Below are 18,052 nucleotides of genomic sequence, written 5' to 3'. Positions count from 1 at the left end.
CTTTCATTAACTATGTGAATAAAAGTACAAACAAGGTAAATATCAACCCTATTCTTTTTCACAACTCATTACTATTCTCCCTATTTAATCTTCATCATCGGCATCATCATCATCATCAGCCTCCCCTGATTCAGGCACCCACAGCCCAGAGTCAATGCACCTCAGCAGGTGGTATTTCCCCTCCTGTACAAGAAAAAAACCCCACAAAGATAACCTTTAGAGACAGGGTGAGTAAATAAAAAGATATATTATAGTTATATTTGATGTATTTTTGCATTTTTAAAACACCACAGCTGAAGAAAAAACAGGAAAGGGTTTTAGCCTCTATCTATGGGCCACACATTTAGACTGCTAGGCCAACTACCTACATAACAAACACGTGTGGGGAAACTATTGTGCCATTCTTTATCTTTCTTGTTCTCATTTGGCTCATTCATAACAATGAACGACACTTTTCAGGATGAGATTTCAGTCAAACACACTCACCAGAGGATCTAGCTTGCTGATAGCTTCCTGCAGAGTCTGAATGTTCTTCTCATCAAAGCTCTTCTGCATTTCCTGTGAAAATAAATCAAGAGTAAGAGCTTATGTGATACCCAGTCAGTAAAACAAGTAAAGAAGCAGAGGATGACAGAATACTTTCAAACAAAAAACATTAGTGTCTCTGACTCTATCTTTGACTTTATTGACTTCATTTTTTAAATTCTGAGTCTTTTTAAGTTGTAAGGGAGAAGAAATCAAAGCTTTGAGTGGACAAAAGTGGAGGTGTATGAAGAAGTCTAAGTATGAAAAAGCTCGAGTGGAGCTGTTTATAATGATGTTTATCTTTCACAGTGAGCTCACACCTGACTGTGGAATCCATTCTGTTGATCTGCGTATTGACTCCTCTGATTATCCAAAAGGCAACACAGATTAAATCAATAACACGCTGCGCAAACATTTACAGGAAAACTAAACCTTTGGGAATCTGTAAAAAAAAATGCTGTCTATGTCAGAAGACTGTCAAAAACTTTAAGACCATTTCCACTGCTTGTATCATGCTATTTTATTTATATGGAAGAGAGACACATTTACTAAAAGCAGAGAGAAGTATGTTGGAAAATAACATCAGGAAAAGGTGTCCCAACCCTTTATTTCCTGTCATAGTGCTCACACATGTATTTTGGAGTTAACACCATTATAAACAACAGATAACAGTGTTTCTCTGATACTCATAAATGTCCATTGACTCGTAACTTGAGACAGCAGAGAAAGGTGGTCTCTGATGTTGTTGGTTTTTTTTTTTCATAGCCTTGAGGGATGCTGAGGAAGAGTGTGTTAGCTGCAGATAAGGCTGTAATAAATGTTGTTTCAAAATGAACTTCCTGTTTTAGACTAAACAATCAGTGCTCATTACAAGGATTGTTCAGTTATTCTGCTACAAACGACTGATGTTTATCAACGGTGTCATTTATTAAGATGCTTTAAGTAGGCATACAGTTTCTCTGTGAGTTTTTGTCTCAAAAAAGACATATTTACAATACACAACAGTACATACTTTGATCTGCTATTTGGGAAATAGATAAGTTCCTGTCCATCAGCTTAATATCTTTACTGTGGTTTTCAGTATGAGCAGATGTCTGTTATTGGTAGGCGCTTTTATTTGACTATTTTCACTTCCAAGCATGTCTTACTGCCTTAGTTACATCCGCCAAGAAGGTTGTGTTTTTGGGAGAGTTGGTCTGTTTGTTTGTCCGTGAACAACATAACTCAAATAGTAACGAAGAGATCTGGATGAAATAATCAGAATATGTTCAAAATGGGATAAGGAAGAAGTGATTTAATTTTGGAGATGATCCGGATCACTGTCTGGATACAGGACTTTTTTAAAGGATTCTTTATCATTGAGAGATAGGGCCGTTTTCACCGTATGTGTATATAACTCCACAATGAATGGTTGGATTGCTTTGCAAAAAAATACAAGACAAAGTCACCATAATTTCTGACAGATGTAAATCTACAATCTCCATCCTGGCAATTCTGGATACTAAGATCTGGAATATGAAATATGTACTGGGTCTAGTGCTGCACGATTTGGGGAAAAGGTGCGATTTGCGATTAGGTGGACAATATTGCGATTGCGATTGTGCTTGCGATTTTATAAAAAAAGTTGTGTCATGATGAGTCTACAGGCTTGCTTGGTTATCATGGAGAAAATCTGAATTGCATGTGCTGACATTGCGATTGCGATTGCGATATCCTCTTTTGCGATTACGTAATTGCGTGTGCTGACATTGCGATTGCGATTGCGATAATCATGCAGCCCTAACTGGGTCATCATAATTTTCAACACTATCAAGTAACAAATTATCGTACAAGCCTGCAGCTAACACCAAATTGAAGCAGACAGTCTGCTGAAAGGAAGTATAACATTAAAGTAGGACTAAAGTGTTGCTTGACAATCATTATATGCTTGGTGGAGGTCTGTGCTCTCTGAGTACTTTTCTAGTTAAACACTGGTTTGTGTTTTTGAATCCTAAGTGAATAATAATGTTTGACAAATACAGTAAACAACATTCTGTTATCAATGAGGGAGGAGTAACCCAACTTCTTTTTCTACACTTTAACATTGCATATTGTTGGACAAGGATTAAGGAATATGTTATTTTCAAAACATGTCTTGGTTGTTTGTGGCTCTCTACTCTTTCATATTTCAGCACCCTGTCATAAAATGTCCTCCACTTTTTTCCCATTTTTGAAAGATAATGCCTGCTAAGCGACTTCTCCTTGAAATGTTCCACCATAGCTGCATGCTTGCATTTGTGCGTGTGTGTGTAAGAGAGACTTACTTTTGGCAGTGACTCATAAACCTCCACAGGGTCCAGACCACCTGGGCCCAGCCTCTTCTGCCTCTCTTCTTCCTCCAGCTCCTTCATGGCGCTCTCCATGCGACTCTGTGCACAGCTGCGGACCCGCTCCTTCAGCAGCTCCAGCTCATGGTCAAACATGTCCAGGTACTGCTTATCTGCAGTCTGACTTGGAAAAGGAGAAGTTTCAATCAGTGCATTTGTTTAGAATAATAAAAAAGGGGCTAGCAGCCTTTGAAATGCACACACCTTGATCTTTGAGAAAAAATCCCTGAAACAGCCTCTGGGGTCAACTTTAAGCGTCTGAGCCAAATCCAGGATAAACTGCATGACGATGGCCTGATGGGCTATTTGCTCCATCAGCGCATGTTTCTGTGAGAATACATGGGAGATTTACAGAACTTTATATGCTGATTTTTTTTTATGTTTAACAAAAACATTGACACTTTTTTTTTCTCAAGGCACTCACCTCATCTATCTCATAGTCAATACAGATGACAACAAGGCAGTTAGCCGTCTCCTCGCACACCAGATGTGGGTTGTCAGATAGATACTTCTGACTGTCATCCCAGCGATGCAACATACCTTATGTTCAACACAAACACATACAATTGTCACAGGTTAAGCTGTGGGGTTTGATTTTTTAACACAAGATGTAAAGTATGATCATGTATTGTAAATGTAAAACACTGTTGTTTGGTGACTTTGCCATGATGGATGATGCTATCCGCCTTTTAGGGAAATAGTTCTCCCTAAATAAGTGTTTTTTTTTCAAGTGTATCCACACTCTAATTTATTAATAAAGCTTTGTCTCTTTTAGTGCTGAACATACTAAAGGGAAACGATAAAGCTAATCAGTTAGCATGCTGCTGATACACTGTACCATTAACAGTTCATATTAAAAATCATGTAACTGGTGCTACCTGCAGCTTATAAATAATATCACTGGTGAGACAGAGAATACTTGATCAATTTGTTAAGAGAGTTTTTATGGTTGACACTAATGCAGTCTACCTAATACCATTCAACAAAAAGTCATCAACTCATTAAACAAATGTCTTTACTGATATAAAAGGTCAAATTGAAATAATGTAGTATGAAATAGATATCAACCACAAGGCCACACTAGTGGTCAGACTACATTATGTAGAATGGTTCAGTTACGTTTTGTATCGGCAAAAATATCTGATAAAGCCACGTTATTTACAACAACATTTTATCCAATCACGTCTATATCTGTCATCTAGAGAAGTCAACAGATTTAAAAATGACACGCAGTCTTCTCTGGGTTGTACTGCTCACATATGGCACTCAGGCTGTTAATATAAGCAAGTGGCTGTGGTGCATCGGGCTGTCAAATAAAAGACAAGCTACCAGATGTCATGGTGTTAGTTGAGCTTGTGGGCCTGCAGCAGTCAGACAGCAAGAAAACCCAAAGCTTAATATGGCTACGAGAGCATGGCAACAGTTCTTATAAATATGTATTTGAAGACCCCAGTAAGTGACAGGATAATATAAAGATGGTGATCCTTAGGATGCCTCAAGATTTAAAAAATTAAGTAGCTTTTAAAAACCTGTTTTCCATTTACTGCAGTGTCTCTGTGTTACACAAATCAAAAACTAAATGGAATGATTTAAAAGGTCCAAGTATAATTGAAATTTGTTTGTTACTGAAACTGCTGATAGCTCTACTGGAAAGTTTACAAGCACAAAACTTTAGAAACACATCATTTAGGAGTTTCAAACTATTGTAAAACAGTACTAAGTTTAGTTTTTGTCTCTTTTTATTTCAGCCAAAACTTACTTTCAAGAGAGTGCGGCCATTTTTACTTCTGTCTGTATCCTTATTTTTACAATAACTGAGTTATTGGGTTTACTTGACTTGAGAAGTGTACCGTGGAAGTTGAAATTGCCATCTTTCATTGATTTTGTCTTGCTACACCAATGTTTCTGTTGCGGTTATTGTCGCTCTCTTGGCCTCTTGTGTCAAAGAAATGTAAATGAAGCTCAGGAAGATTGGTTGCTCACACTCTTCTGTTCCTTCATTCACTCTTCCCACTTCTCACTATCAGCTGACTTGGGGCGTGTCAGCTTTCCTCTCTATCCTATCACATTGTCACAGCTTCAATCGTAAGCCAATCGTCACATAGCTGTCAAAGTTTAAATGCCGTCTCTTCTGCTTGTGAGCTGTCTTTCAGGCTCACGTCACGACTCACCACCTCAGTTCTCTGCTCTTCAGACCAGCAGTCCTCACCAAATCTTCAAGATCCAACTTTTAAAAACTCTCACTTCTGCTAGAGTCTAGACTGCATCAGGGGATATTTATAATTCATAGCCTCATTGTACCCTCTACATTGATTATTTTGCTTAACTTCCGATGGGGTCTCATCACTAAACTTTATTTTGCATTTGTACATTAAATCTGTTCATAACTCTTTCTGGCGTACAGGTCTCTCCTGATTGAAATCTTTTCAAGCAGGTAGTAGATGCATATAGAAGTTATTAACAATGCTTGTTGGTGAGATTTTCAGGGGCTGAACATAGGGCTGTAGAGATGTGCCTAAGTGTTACTTATTAGAGTTAAATTTGAAGGAAACAACAATAAGATGGAGCAGTGGAACACCATCAATAAACAAACTCAGTCATTTTCAGATTAAAGCTTACCAAAGTGTTTGATTTCCTTTGCATACTTCTCCACAAAGGTCTTGTGCTTCGCCACCTTTTCCTCTTCCGTTTCCTCCCTTGGTACAGATTTCGCGTTGAGTACACTCTGATTAAAAAAAAAGAAAAGATAAAAGTATAAATAAATCAGCACTCTAACGTGAACTTGGATAAGATCATGTGATGATGATGAGCCTGCCGAATTACCTTGCTGAAGCCTTCTTTACTGAGAGTGTCGACGTTCCAGGGAAGTTTCTTTTTCTCCCGTCCGTATTCTTCTAACATTTCTTCAAATTTCTTTTCATCCTTCTTCAGTTTTTTCACCTCTGCCTTGGCTTTCTTCAGCTCAGCCTCTGTCTCTTCCCCTTCCTGTCTTTCTTCTTCCAGCTTTTTCAGCCATCCCTGAGCTTCCTTTAGAAGTGTCCTACATTCTGCTAAGTTATGCTCAAGGTCCTCTCCTCTCTGCTGAAACTCAGCCATTTTCTCCAGGCGAGACTGTGATGAAGAGTGATAAATGGAGAAAAAAAATTCAATGAATAAAAGTGATAAAAAGGTGATGACATTTTTGAGTAATTGTGTTCAAGAACATAAACAAATATAGCTTTACATAACTCAGGACAGCTAAAGATCAGTTTTTCGAAAGTAAATTTTCTCTTTTGAGACAAACCAATTGATTAGACTGCTGATCATATTGTTGTTTACAACTCAGTGGTAGATGTACTTGAATGTTCATCTTTTTTAAAGCATGCTGTTTGAAACACTCAGAACAAACAGTGAGGAAAATTTGCTTTAGGTTATTTTAAAATTGCCTCATTGTTTCATTTATTTGCGAAACTGACAAAACTAAGGCATAGTATCACAGCTGAGGCACATCAATATCAAATCAGTCCCAAAAATAAAAAAGCAACCTTGGCTTTACAGGGATTTCAAACATTGTAGGAAGAATTTGTTAGAACAATGGGGACAGCATGTTTACTGTATGTTTCAATTAGAATGACCTGATCAGACAAACTAGTATTAAAAAAAAAAAAAAAACAATAGCAACAAAACCAAATGTGAGCTGATGCTGGCTGAAAAAAGCCCCATCAAAACAATATATCAGTAAGTGGTTTTAATTAACTGTTCATAATATCTCAGTCAGTTTTGATTCCTCACAAACACTAAATTTAATAACGGATACAAAATAGATGCAGACTTCTACTTACTATTGCCCACTCTAGTTCTTTCACTTCACAAGTTCTAAATAACAACGGCTAAGTGCATCACAGTTAAATAAAAAGAGACACAAAGTCAGACTTAGCATGTGTAAACATACTCTTTCCATAAATTACTATTAAATTACTATTGACACCTGACACCAAACTGTTAAATCCATAGTCTGTCATCAAACCTATCTGCCAAACCTATGAAACTGCACCCTGTAGGCCCTGTGTCTCCTTCTTTCCCTCTGAACTGCACCAAGCAAACCAAGTAACCGACCATGCGAGTCAAAACTACTGTAATAAACCCCAATGTGATAAAATCCAACATGGACTAGATTATTTAGATGTTTCCTTAATGGCAGATTATTTTTATTTTGATTGGATATCTGGCTAAACCTAAACTATTTTTTGATAATTAGGTGAATTAATGCATTGCATCATGTTCAAGAGATGGACTGCCAAGAACATTTAATAGTTGGAATAACAAAAAAACTTCTAAGTGCTTAAGCACACAGGATGTTATAATGCCAACACACGTGTAAGGAAAACTCAAATATAATAATAATCATCCAAAACTTGGTTTTACTCACTTGCTTATTATAAAACTTTCCATAATATTCTTATCCATGAGGAAAGACACATGGGTAATGACTTCTATGAGACAGGGAGAAGCTCTAGAGAGAACATGGTTAGGCAACTATGCAATGAGGTAGCAACTTCCAGAAGGATCCAGCAAACAGATCTCGATTACATAACTGTCAAATTACTATTTTCAAAGTGAAAACTTAACAGTTAGGGTTTACAGAAAATTAATTTAAATATGCCTATATATTGAATTTTCTTTAGCAGAATCTGGGATATGTGTGCTACACCAATACAATATCTAAAACAAGGTAGTGATACAATCTTAGTTGATTTCTTCAGTTAGGCTTTGCTTAAGTTACATCTGCAAGAGCTAAAAGCAACGTTTCCATATTTTTATAATGTCTCTAGGTTTTCATGGATACTTGTTACCGTGTGTGTCGTCTCCTTTACTGAACATGCCTTAATAGTCTAAATCTTTCTCCTTTTTTAATCTAATATACGTCATTGTTGTCCTACAGTAAAGCCGTTAATAACTGTTTTTGAATTGTGCCTTAAGATAGCTCGCCGGCCCCTCAGGGTCACAAATCAAACAGGTCACAAATTACTACACAACACCTATCGGGTAAACCCACCTGTGGCTATGGTTGCAGCTCTGATTCTAGGTCACTTCTACAGGTAAAACTAACCAGGTAAGACAATACACGTCACGGCTACAAAAAGTTTCACTGCTGACCCGGTGTCTCATCCTAAATAAACTTGGCGTGTCGACGTACGGACAGGTCACATCTTCATCGTCAGACACATAAATGTGGTCCCAGACGCTGTAGTCGATGCCCGCTTTGCTGCTCATCTTCCTGCTTCCTCCGACTCTCCTGGCGTTCACTCTCCAGTTCAAATGCACAAGTGAACTACACAGAAAACACGGTGTTGAAGAGACGGCGTCGATATTCAAGCGAGAGATCAATGGTCTCCTCAATCCTCTTAGCTCGTGAGCAGCTGACAGAAATCCCCGGTAGCAGCACGCGCCTGAAATCCAATTAACACACGTCATCGAGAGGCTCAGGATGGGCCGTTAATTATTTTAAATGTAATAAATTGAATCATTTTGTTTGATTTTATTTGACCAGATGGCGCAAAACGCGGAGATTTTCTTTAAAATGTCTATAAGATTGCATACCTATAATAGTTTGTAACTTTAAAACCATACTATTTACATTAATCTATAGCCAAAGACTGCAATCTAGTCCATAAACGTAAATGTTTGATTTTCTGCTTATTATAATTCTATGATCATTTTGCAAGTATTACATCTGCGTGCAGTTGCTCATATTGGGCATATTTCAGGCTTTTGATTAGCCTAAAATAAAAAAAAAATTAGTTAAAAAACTTAACTATTTCGAGGTATCTTATGTTTTATCAGACTTAATCTGCTCAATATGAACATCAAGGCTGTACCTTTTGTTTTTAAGGTAAACGTGAGCAGCTGTTGTGTAGGTTACATGTTTGATGAACAAACAATACATGTCGTCTTCTGTGAATTCTTGAATAATCTGTCATCATGTCACCTTGATAATTTGTCTGTGATGTTACATATGGTTCATGTAATTTCCAAGATCATTTTTATTTAAGTTTATAAAGTACAACATCATAACTTTGATCAAATAGTTGTCCTACACTTAAACAGTTGTAAGCATGCTCTTTTGCCATAATAAATGTGGAAAGCTCCCTTGAGTGTTCAAGGCTGGGATTTGCAGATGTTTCCTGCCTTAGTGCCCTCAGTTTGAATTTAGTTGGTACTCTGTAAACATGCCTTAATATTCAGAGATACCTTGAAAATGAAAATGGTTACCTACTTCTTTCCAGTTGAAGAATTGTTACGCATTTCACTGCAGGTAATCAAGACATGATGGATGGGCATTCATTCTAGTTAAGTAATTATCAATTTCAGCTAATCGTGAAACTTCCTCCTGCCTGAAGAACATGTTTGAATTAAGGTTCGATACCAAATTTAGCATCAGCCATTGCCAGGATAGTTTTTCAGAACTTCTATTTGTTTCTTTTTTAAGGACCGCAGATAAAAGTGAAAGGAATTTTATCCATCTCTTTTCTTATCTCCTCTTAGTCTCGTCCTGGCAGGCAAGTGGTTGGGCAGGGAGTAAAAAAGGTTGGACGGAAATGTCTCTGGGATTAATTTACTTACCCCACCCAAAAAATGTCTACAGCAGGTTTTTCTCATAAAAGATCAAAACCATTCAGTCCTGAAAGAGTTAAGATGGCCTACCAATGAAGAATCTATACACAGGAAATCTGTAATTACTTTTTTCCAGTTCCAGCAGCTGCTTTAGTTTACTTGTCTCTGTTGAACAAAGCAGGCAAAGTCAGCAACCACTCACATATTAGGCATTTAAGGTCAGATGCTCATGTTAAATGGTACAAATCGTTTTTTTAAAGCTGACAATCAATAAAAACAGGCCTATTGATATTTTGAACCTATGTTTTCATGATTGCTCTTGGAAGCTAGTGAGTCTTGTTTAGGGACACCCTATGTGTTAATCGTGTAAAGCACAATCAGTTATTCACATTTCACTCCACCATGTAACTTGAAATCAATAAGTTTCAGTGTCATGGAGTCTGCACAATATATAAAAATATAAAAAATACACAAACATGCACACACAGAGAGTGCAAATGTTGCAATCAGTGGCTGTAGGTTCAATACATGTTAAAATGTATACTGTGTTGGTGTACATGCTTTGAGGTCAAAGATTTAGAGGTCCCTCTGCTGTCTGATACAGGTCATAACACCAACTTCATAATGTCAACTGAGGGAAGAGGCCAAGCCATACGATCAAAATACATGTCAAATAAACTTTTCTCAAAACCACTTCTGTCCTTAAAGCTCATGAGCAGAAATGAAGTGCTGCTCTGTACACAGTTGATGGTTTGAACAAGATTGCAGTATCACTTCCTTTATGTTACAAAAAAATGTTTTTTTATATAACATTTTATCCATGTACAGCAAAGACAGTAGTACAAAAAGGTTATGTGGATCTAGATGCATGTAACTACTTGTACTTTGAGGCTAATATGGCACTGAGAAACAAAGTAAACCAACATTAAACTGTGTCTACTTCAGGCACCTGGATGTTCAGTCATCAAACAGTCTGTACAGCTTATATGTTTGATATGTAACACAACCAATATCAGTCATCACTATACTATGACCCTGTGTACAAGTAAAGTCAGCCCTGATCTTCGTTTCATGTGTTTACAAACCACATTAAGCCCTTTTTTAATAAAAAGAGATGCTAAAATGATAATGCTCTCCCAATTTTTCTTTGTGGGGTTCCCATGGTAAAAGAAATAGCATTTTTTATACATGTTCACTTCATTTTAAAGCACTTTACAGTTCCTCAGCCTCTAGTGTACATAATTAAAAATACATTACTATGTGTACAACAGTTCTTTTGCTCATTCATATCAAAGTGTTGAGATTTATGAGAGGTTTGGTTATTTCATGAGAAAAAGAGAGCATTTGATCCTATGATCAATATCTATGATGACAAGTGTGGCTCCAGCAACACTATGTCCAGCAAATTTGAGTAGAGAGGGACAGCAAGTGGAAATGTAACATACCCAAATACACGAGTCGTTTGACTTTCAATAACCCTGAGAGTCTGCTTAAAACTGGTATGAGAATCAGTTTGGCTGTAGATCACTCTGCAGTGGGAACTGCAGAATGTTGAGTGCATAAGTGTTAGATCCAGCAGGTTGTACTGTCTCATCCGGTATGTCCTTAGCACCGGTAGTATATAAAAACCCCAACGAGGACGAGAAGAACAACAAGGGCCAGTACTCCAGCTATCAGGTATCCAACATAGTTGCCTTTAGAGGATTGGATAAAAGAAAAAGGGAAGACGAACAAAAAGAAACAATCAGTATAACACGAATACACAAAAAAAACAGTCCACCAAAGTCAGTCATTGTTTAAATGTCTGTCATGAGGTGCAAAGCTCATATTTTTAGATGTCAGAGTGCCTTCTATTTTGCAATTTTGACGATAAACTTACACAGGCAAACCAACAGATCCTAATCACTCTACCATTTCCTGATTGACAAACGATGAGTGACATTTTTGAGGGACATTAGACTAATTTTTAAGCTACACCAGATGACAACTTACATTAGCAATCAGCCACATCCTCACTCAATATCATTAGTAAGCTATAAAAAGAATGCTAACATTACCATTCAATCATGTTTTACAGGACTTAAAGAAAAGTAAAAACAGTGATGTAAGCAAAGTCAGAAAACAAGTATCTTGTCTGATGGTGGCTCCTGTTAAGTTAACTCTTGAGTCTTTTTGTGTCTCATTAGCAAATGTGTTGTACTACAAACGTGCCTTTCTGTCATATTTTATAGCACTTTCAAATGGTTGTGCCAGCAAGCAGCCACTTCTCAGCTAATAAAAAGGAGCTGAATACCAGCTGTTGTGAATGTGGTGTGTGCAGTTACCTCCTGCTATCACATGTTGGAATAAAGTCTCAACCAGAAGCACCATAGCTGTACTCATAGATAAAGTAGCTTTCATTTGACAAACACATGCCTGGATAGTTCACATGGCAAAAGGAAATACTTACGTATGACGTCCACCCTAAATTCTTCAGTGAGAGTCCCGTAGCCGTTGCTGACGATACAGGTGTACGTCCCCTGATGTTTAGTAGCGATAGACTCAATAGTGAAGACGCTGCTCGTGGTAGAGGAGACACTGCCTGATGGAAGTGTCCAGTTGTACGAAGGGCTGGGATTTCCTGATGACGTGCAGTTCAGTTGCAGCTTGTATCCTTCGGTGAGGGTGATCCATCTTGAATCATAATCTGCCTCAAACTTAGGTTTATCTGTGTAGATTTAAAAGAAGAGAAATATAACATGCCAGAGCAGATAATGGGAACATTATTTTTGAAAAGCTAGCAAAGGGGCTATAAAGGGAGCAGTGTTGGGATGTACCCTCCGCTCTGACTCAATGGAGAGTTTTAGGCTTTACTCAAACACAGCATGTTGCTCATTTGGTATGTTGTTTGTTTAATTTGGAGCCAACATCACTACAATGTAGGGCGTGCTTTAGGGTGACTACTACAGCCTCTCACTTAAGATTTCGGTAACATAAACAAGCCCACCTTAACAAAAACGGTTTATGATTTGACATACTGGTAAATATGATACATATGAATTAAGTACATATCTGGAGGTACTGCATAGTTTTGAGTCTTTAGCTGGTTGACGGCACAATCTGTTAACATCATAAAACTTTTATGCTTATGATGATGATGAAACTTTAGATAATGCATGGTTGGGCTTTCAGACGATTTCAGTTTCTGCTCAGGATCAATCAGACCCATGATGTAAATAACTTGTCAGCCCATTAAGAAGTGCTCAAATTATCATATCAGTTTTTTAAACTTGAGGACATTTTCAGATTATGAGCAAAATTTTTGTTTGCAAAAAGCTAAACAAAGATTAAACTAATTAACACTGAATTTTTAATGCAGGGTTTTGCCTCCTTATGATGTATTTATATACCAAAGAGCAATAAAAAACGTTATTTAGACCATAAATTAATGGACCATGAGCAATCAATTAGAAAAATTGATGAAGTAACCCATTGCTTGATAAATGATTTCAGGAATAGATCTAAAAATAACCAAAAGAATTTTGTAATCAGACTTACAGTGCACAATGGCTGTTACTCTTTGTGACCTCACCACTGGAGGGGGCTGTTGTCCTTCAGAGTCCAGCCTAAACTCTGCCTCACACCAGTACTCTTCTCCATGATTATATTCTTGAGGAACAAAATCCAACTCTAGGTACTTGGTCAGTGGTGTTTTGTCTTTGAAGAGATATGAATAAACTTGGCCAAAAGCGCGATTATTTTTGTAGAAGACTGCTTCGAATTTTTCAAAGGGCGCAACGTTTTCTAATGTACACCGCAGATGGTACAGGTTGTCTATTAACAATGGCCCAGTGTGGTCCCCAAAACTGAAGGTCACCTTGTCGGGTGGCTCTAAGGAGGCAAACAGAGTGAGGAAGAACAGGGTAAATACACAATGTGAGGATATCATTCATTCAGTTGGTTTACACATACCAAAATTAACACTAACAACAATACTTTGATCAAAGGAAGGTTTACTTACTGTAGACAGTTACAGGCAGGGGAGTGCAACACCTGTGGTCAGGAGCAGTGTTATAAAAGCATGTGAGATTCAGGTCCCATTCAGTCAAGCTGTCAACCTTCCAGTGAAGCTTGGTTTCGTTTTGTTCAACATCTCCCACGGCATGCTCGATATTAAAACTGTTACCGAGGCAGTCTTGCTGACAAACAGAGCAGGTAGCGGATGCTGGGTCACCATACTTCACTATCAGATGGCTTGGAGAGAACACAGGCTTATCCGCACAGTTTTTATCTACAACACACACAAAAAGCTGAGAATTAAAAAAAGAGTGTACTTGCAAACATCTAAAACGGTAATCTTACACACAGTGATGTGTGTTTCATATGTTTGTTTATGTTTCCTGAAAGCACTTCCCTTTTGTACTGGAGAGGTACATTTCTATGTAAAAAAAGAAAAGAAAAGAAAAGAAAAGAAAAGAAAAGAAAAAAAAAGCCTTTTCTTTGACCTGCTGTTAACCATCTGGTCTGACACAAACATTGTGTATACAGAGTGAATAACGTCATTTCATGTCATGACTGCTCAGTGTGAATTTGAAGCCTCCTGGCTGGATGTGTCCTGGGTCTGAGGTCAAACCCTCAAAGTTTACAAAAGAATGAATCAAAGCTGCCCATAAAACCCTAAATATTCCTCTGTCCACAGCTTAATGAATTTGTGTGTTAGTTTGAAGCAGACTGTCATGGCTTTGTTAAGTTAGTTGACTCTGATGTTAGTATTTGGGGTTACAGTTTCTTCTCTACTCTGAACAATGTGGTACAGCCACAAAGCATTGGGCAAGCTGCTGTCATGATGTCATGTCCTCTATTTTCAAATCAAATAAGTCATTAAGACCACACTTCTAACATACACACTTGGACATCATTGAGTATGATAGGAACTAAGTTTGCCATATGTTCGCTCAGGGTTTTGTGATCTATACTTGCATTTCAACTTTAATTCAAATCATTGTGACTTATTACTTCTAACGGTATGACTCAAATGTTGTAACTTTTGACTGTACCGTCAAAGTATGATAACTTTTATCTCCTGACATCTTGACTTTATTCTTGTAACATTTTAGTTTAGAAGCAGCAGAAGTCTTGACTTTAATTCAAATAATTCTGACTTTACTCTAATAACATTACAACTTTATTTTTGTTACAACTTTATTCATATTACATTACAAATGATCTCCCAAACATCACAGCTTCAGTCTCTAGATATTTTGACTTTATCCTCATAACATGAAAGTTTTAACCTACTTAACTCACAGCTTTTTTTTTTTTTTTTTTTTTTTTTTTTTTAAATATTAACACTTAAAATGTGAATATTTTGAGTTTATTCTACAAAAATGGACTTTAATTTCAGTACTTTAAAAATTTCTAACACTTCTGGACAGCAGGGGGACCTGATACTCTTTTTACTTCAGACCTGATCCTCACTGATTACATCCAATGTTATATACTGTCTGTGATATGACACCCCTTACAGCATTTTTATACATAAAAAAAATTACATTTGAGAAACAATACATCTTGTTGATACTAGTCTCATTTTCTTATTAAGTTAAGTTTAAGTCTGTTTTATAAATTCAAACATCCTCACTGTGCCTTTAAAATTGAATAGATCCACTGCACTGATAAACACAGTTTGCAATGTCTGGTAAAGTATCTGGAAGAATTACATAAACATCACGACAAAACGTGCTGTATTGTACTATATTCAAAACATGCAGATGTAGTTTATCACCTCAACATTTTAGGGCTTAGCTCCATATAAATTAGACAGGCAGGAAAGGGATGATTAAAAAAACCACACCCAGGAGTGAAAAACAAATTCCTATACTAAAAGCGTTAGTTTTAGAAAGTGAGGTCCAACGATAGTCTTTTTAAGACCTGTTCATGTTTATTTTATCTCCTGAAGTAAACAGCTGCCGAGGACACAGAAAGCGACATTTATGACCAGATAGCCTTCCAAGCTGTTCAATTATATAAGTTGGATTTTTGTTCATGTCGAGAATGGATAGCAACAATACGAATTTCTTTTCGACAATCTTACCACAGCTGGAGACACCGAGGTCGAGCAGAGAAGTCACCAAAGATAAAACCAAAATTCCCGCGGAGAAAGACATTGTGTCCTTGTTTGAGGGAGAGATACGCGGCTCGCTGATGGACCCGACTGAGAGACGAAAGCACAGAGTGAATGTGAACGGTTCGGACGAAAAGCCCCGTCCACTCCCTCAAAGAGTGTGTGGAGTGATGGTTGCTGTGTCTTGTTTGGACACTGTTATATGACGGTTGCTTTCACGGTCACGTCAATTTTGTAGGTAGGACGTGAGGAAAAGTACAGTTGTAAATCTGACATCCTGAACAGAAACCGACCCTCAAATAACACAACATCCACACTTAGAGTTGCTGAGACGACAGCAACAGGAGTGAGGTCATGTAAGGTAGCCATATGTGAATTGAAGAGTACAGTATGTAACCTGTGGGAATTAAAGAGGTATTTCTTTGCCATGTTTTTCTTTTTAAGTGTAAAAAACTTTTTCACAACTGAGTTTTCACACATGGTCACCTGCTTCAAGCAATATCACATTAGACATTATTACCCATCTCTAGTTTTTTTTCTTTGTTAGGTAAACCATGGTTATCACCATGATTGGTAAAGTGAAGAATACTCATCAAATCTCCAATGGTTCCACTCAGCTGGTGGTTACAAAGGAAAATTAGGGTGACTTAACAGAATAACTTCTTGGGAGATCAGACAAGAAAAAAAATTGTCTCACAGTTATTTTTCATTTTTTCAGGCTTTTAGGCCTTTACTCAGAAAAGATAGGAAAGTGGACAGAGAAGGAAACAGGTGGGTGGGGGATGAAATGTAGGAAAGAGACTGAACCACCTGCTCAAGGGTTAACCTCACAAGGCACCTGACCTAACTATAAGACCACCTGCATTGCAACAAGTATTTTTATTTTAAATTCTATCCAAGGTGAGCTGGGTCACAAAGACCGCAAAGTGGGTGAAGGTTTCCTCGAGGAATTTTACTGTCTTGACGTTATTTCTCCAGATATCAGTTCAACTGAGCATCAGTGGGATGTGATGAACAAGTGGGATCCATGGGGTCCCCACCTCACAACCTTTAGGACTAGAAGCTTCTGCTACTGGTGCCTCTGGTCCAGATACCGCATCACACCTAAACCTTGTCAGATAAGGAGTGTTCTTCTGGACATTGTCAGACCATAACAGAACCTGTTATGCAGGTGGTTATGATGTCATGGCTGTCAGTTGTATTTGTATCTGGGAAGTTTTCAAAACACTTGACTTTTTCCACATTTTGTTATGTTACAGTCTTACTATAACAATTATGCACTCAGTAGCGCATAATGACAACTTGAAAAAAAGAAATACTTTGGAATTTTCACTACTTTATCAAAGATTAAAAAAATTGAGACATATATTGCCAGATGAGGTTTGTTTGAGCTCCGGGCAGATTTGATTTGAGTTTATAAAGTACAACATCACAAGTTCGAAGACATAATTTTCCCTCACTTACATAACTGCCAAAATGCTTTTGTGTCACTACAAATGTGGAGAGATCTCTTGAGTGTTCAAGGTCGGATTTGCGGGTGTTTCCTGTCTTAGAGCCCTCGGTTTTAGGTTAGTTGGTACTCTGTGAACATCTCCAAATGTTCAGAGATACCTTAAAAATGAAATTGAATACTTCTTTCCAGCTGAAAGATTGTCACGCATTTCACTGCAGGTAATCTGGGCATGTTGGATGGGCGTTCATTGAATATAGTTTTTAAAGTATTTACTCTGTTGCAGTCAATCATGAAACCTTTTACCCTGCATGATAAAGGTATGTGAATTAATGTTAGATACCAAACTTAGCATCAGCCATTGCAAGGATAGTTTTCCTTTTTTGTTTTGTTTTGTTTTGTTTTGTTTTTTTAAAACTCTTCCAAATTTTGTCCTGGCAGGCAAGTACTTGTGCAAAGGAGAAAAAGTTGGAAAGAAACATTTCTGGGATTAATTTACTTACCCCACCCAAAAAATCTCTACAGCAGGTTTTTCTCATAAAAGATCAAAACATTCAGCAGTCCTGAAAGAGTTAAGATGGCCTACCAATGAAGAATCTATACACAGGAAATCTGTAATCACTTTTTTTTTTCCAGTTCCAGCATCTGCTTTAGTTTACTTGCCTCTGTTGAACAAAGGAAGCACAGCCAGCAACCACTCACACGACATAAGGCATTTGAGGTCAGATGCTCTCATTTGATGACAGAAAAAACAGTCAGTTTAAGTTGAGAACTAGAAAATAGAAAACAGGCCTTTTGAAATTTTGGTTCTGGTATTTGTAGTTGCTTAAACCTCCTAAGACCCTGCATTCAATATTTGTACATTACGTACCTGCCTTTCAGACTCATGACACTTCATTTTTTAAAACTTTGACCAGTTAGCAACAACCAGGGAGACTATCTATGCCATCTTGTGGTGTAATCTCAACATTACACCCAATTCAGTGGAAAAAACCCAGTGTTCTTATGTACAAT

At 37.5% G+C, this 18,052-nt stretch overlaps 3 protein-coding genes across 4 annotated transcripts in view; 1 reads left to right on the top strand and 2 right to left on the bottom strand.

Moving 5' to 3' along the window:
• Window positions 1-18,052, top strand: part of LOC141800559 (bifunctional apoptosis regulator-like) — a 176,466-nt gene that overhangs the window by 108,277 nt on the left and 50,137 nt on the right. The gene's annotated exons all lie outside the window — the stretch shown is intronic.
• On the bottom strand, window positions 82-8,330 carry LOC141810395 (hsp90 co-chaperone Cdc37-like). 2 transcript variants are annotated; one of them, XM_074697901.1, is made up of 8 exons: window positions 8,028-8,330; window positions 5,715-6,002; window positions 5,511-5,616; window positions 3,316-3,431; window positions 3,096-3,218; window positions 2,829-3,011; window positions 487-558; window positions 82-183 (listed from the first exon to the last, which is right to left on the bottom strand). In XM_074697901.1, the coding sequence occupies exons 1-8, from the start codon at window positions 8,142-8,144 to the stop codon at window positions 85-87; spliced, it is 1,104 nt and encodes a 367-aa protein (XP_074554002.1). In that variant the 5' UTR covers window positions 8,145-8,330; the 3' UTR covers window positions 82-84. The 2 variants fall into 2 exon arrangements, with proteins under 2 accessions (XP_074554002.1, XP_074554012.1); XM_074697911.1 differs by having other exon boundaries at window positions 7,927-8,061.
• Window positions 9,552-15,735, bottom strand: LOC141784777 (vascular cell adhesion protein 1-like). Its single transcript, XM_074662644.1, has 5 exons — window positions 15,559-15,735; window positions 13,486-13,755; window positions 13,023-13,355; window positions 11,935-12,192; window positions 9,552-11,179 (listed from the first exon to the last, which is right to left on the bottom strand). The coding sequence occupies exons 1-5, from the start codon at window positions 15,629-15,631 to the stop codon at window positions 11,091-11,093; spliced, it is 1,023 nt and encodes a 340-aa protein (XP_074518745.1). The 5' UTR covers window positions 15,632-15,735; the 3' UTR covers window positions 9,552-11,090.

This window comes from Halichoeres trimaculatus, unplaced genomic scaffold, assembly GCF_033239565.1.
Source record: "Halichoeres trimaculatus isolate MK-OKI-2021-1 unplaced genomic scaffold, fHalTri1.1 fHalTri1_scaffold_2, whole genome shotgun sequence".
Classification (NCBI taxonomy): domain Eukaryota; kingdom Metazoa; phylum Chordata; class Actinopteri; order Labriformes; family Labridae; genus Halichoeres; species Halichoeres trimaculatus.
Note: the sequence above shows the minus strand (reverse complement) of the source record. Positions and strands in the feature narration are given on the sequence as shown.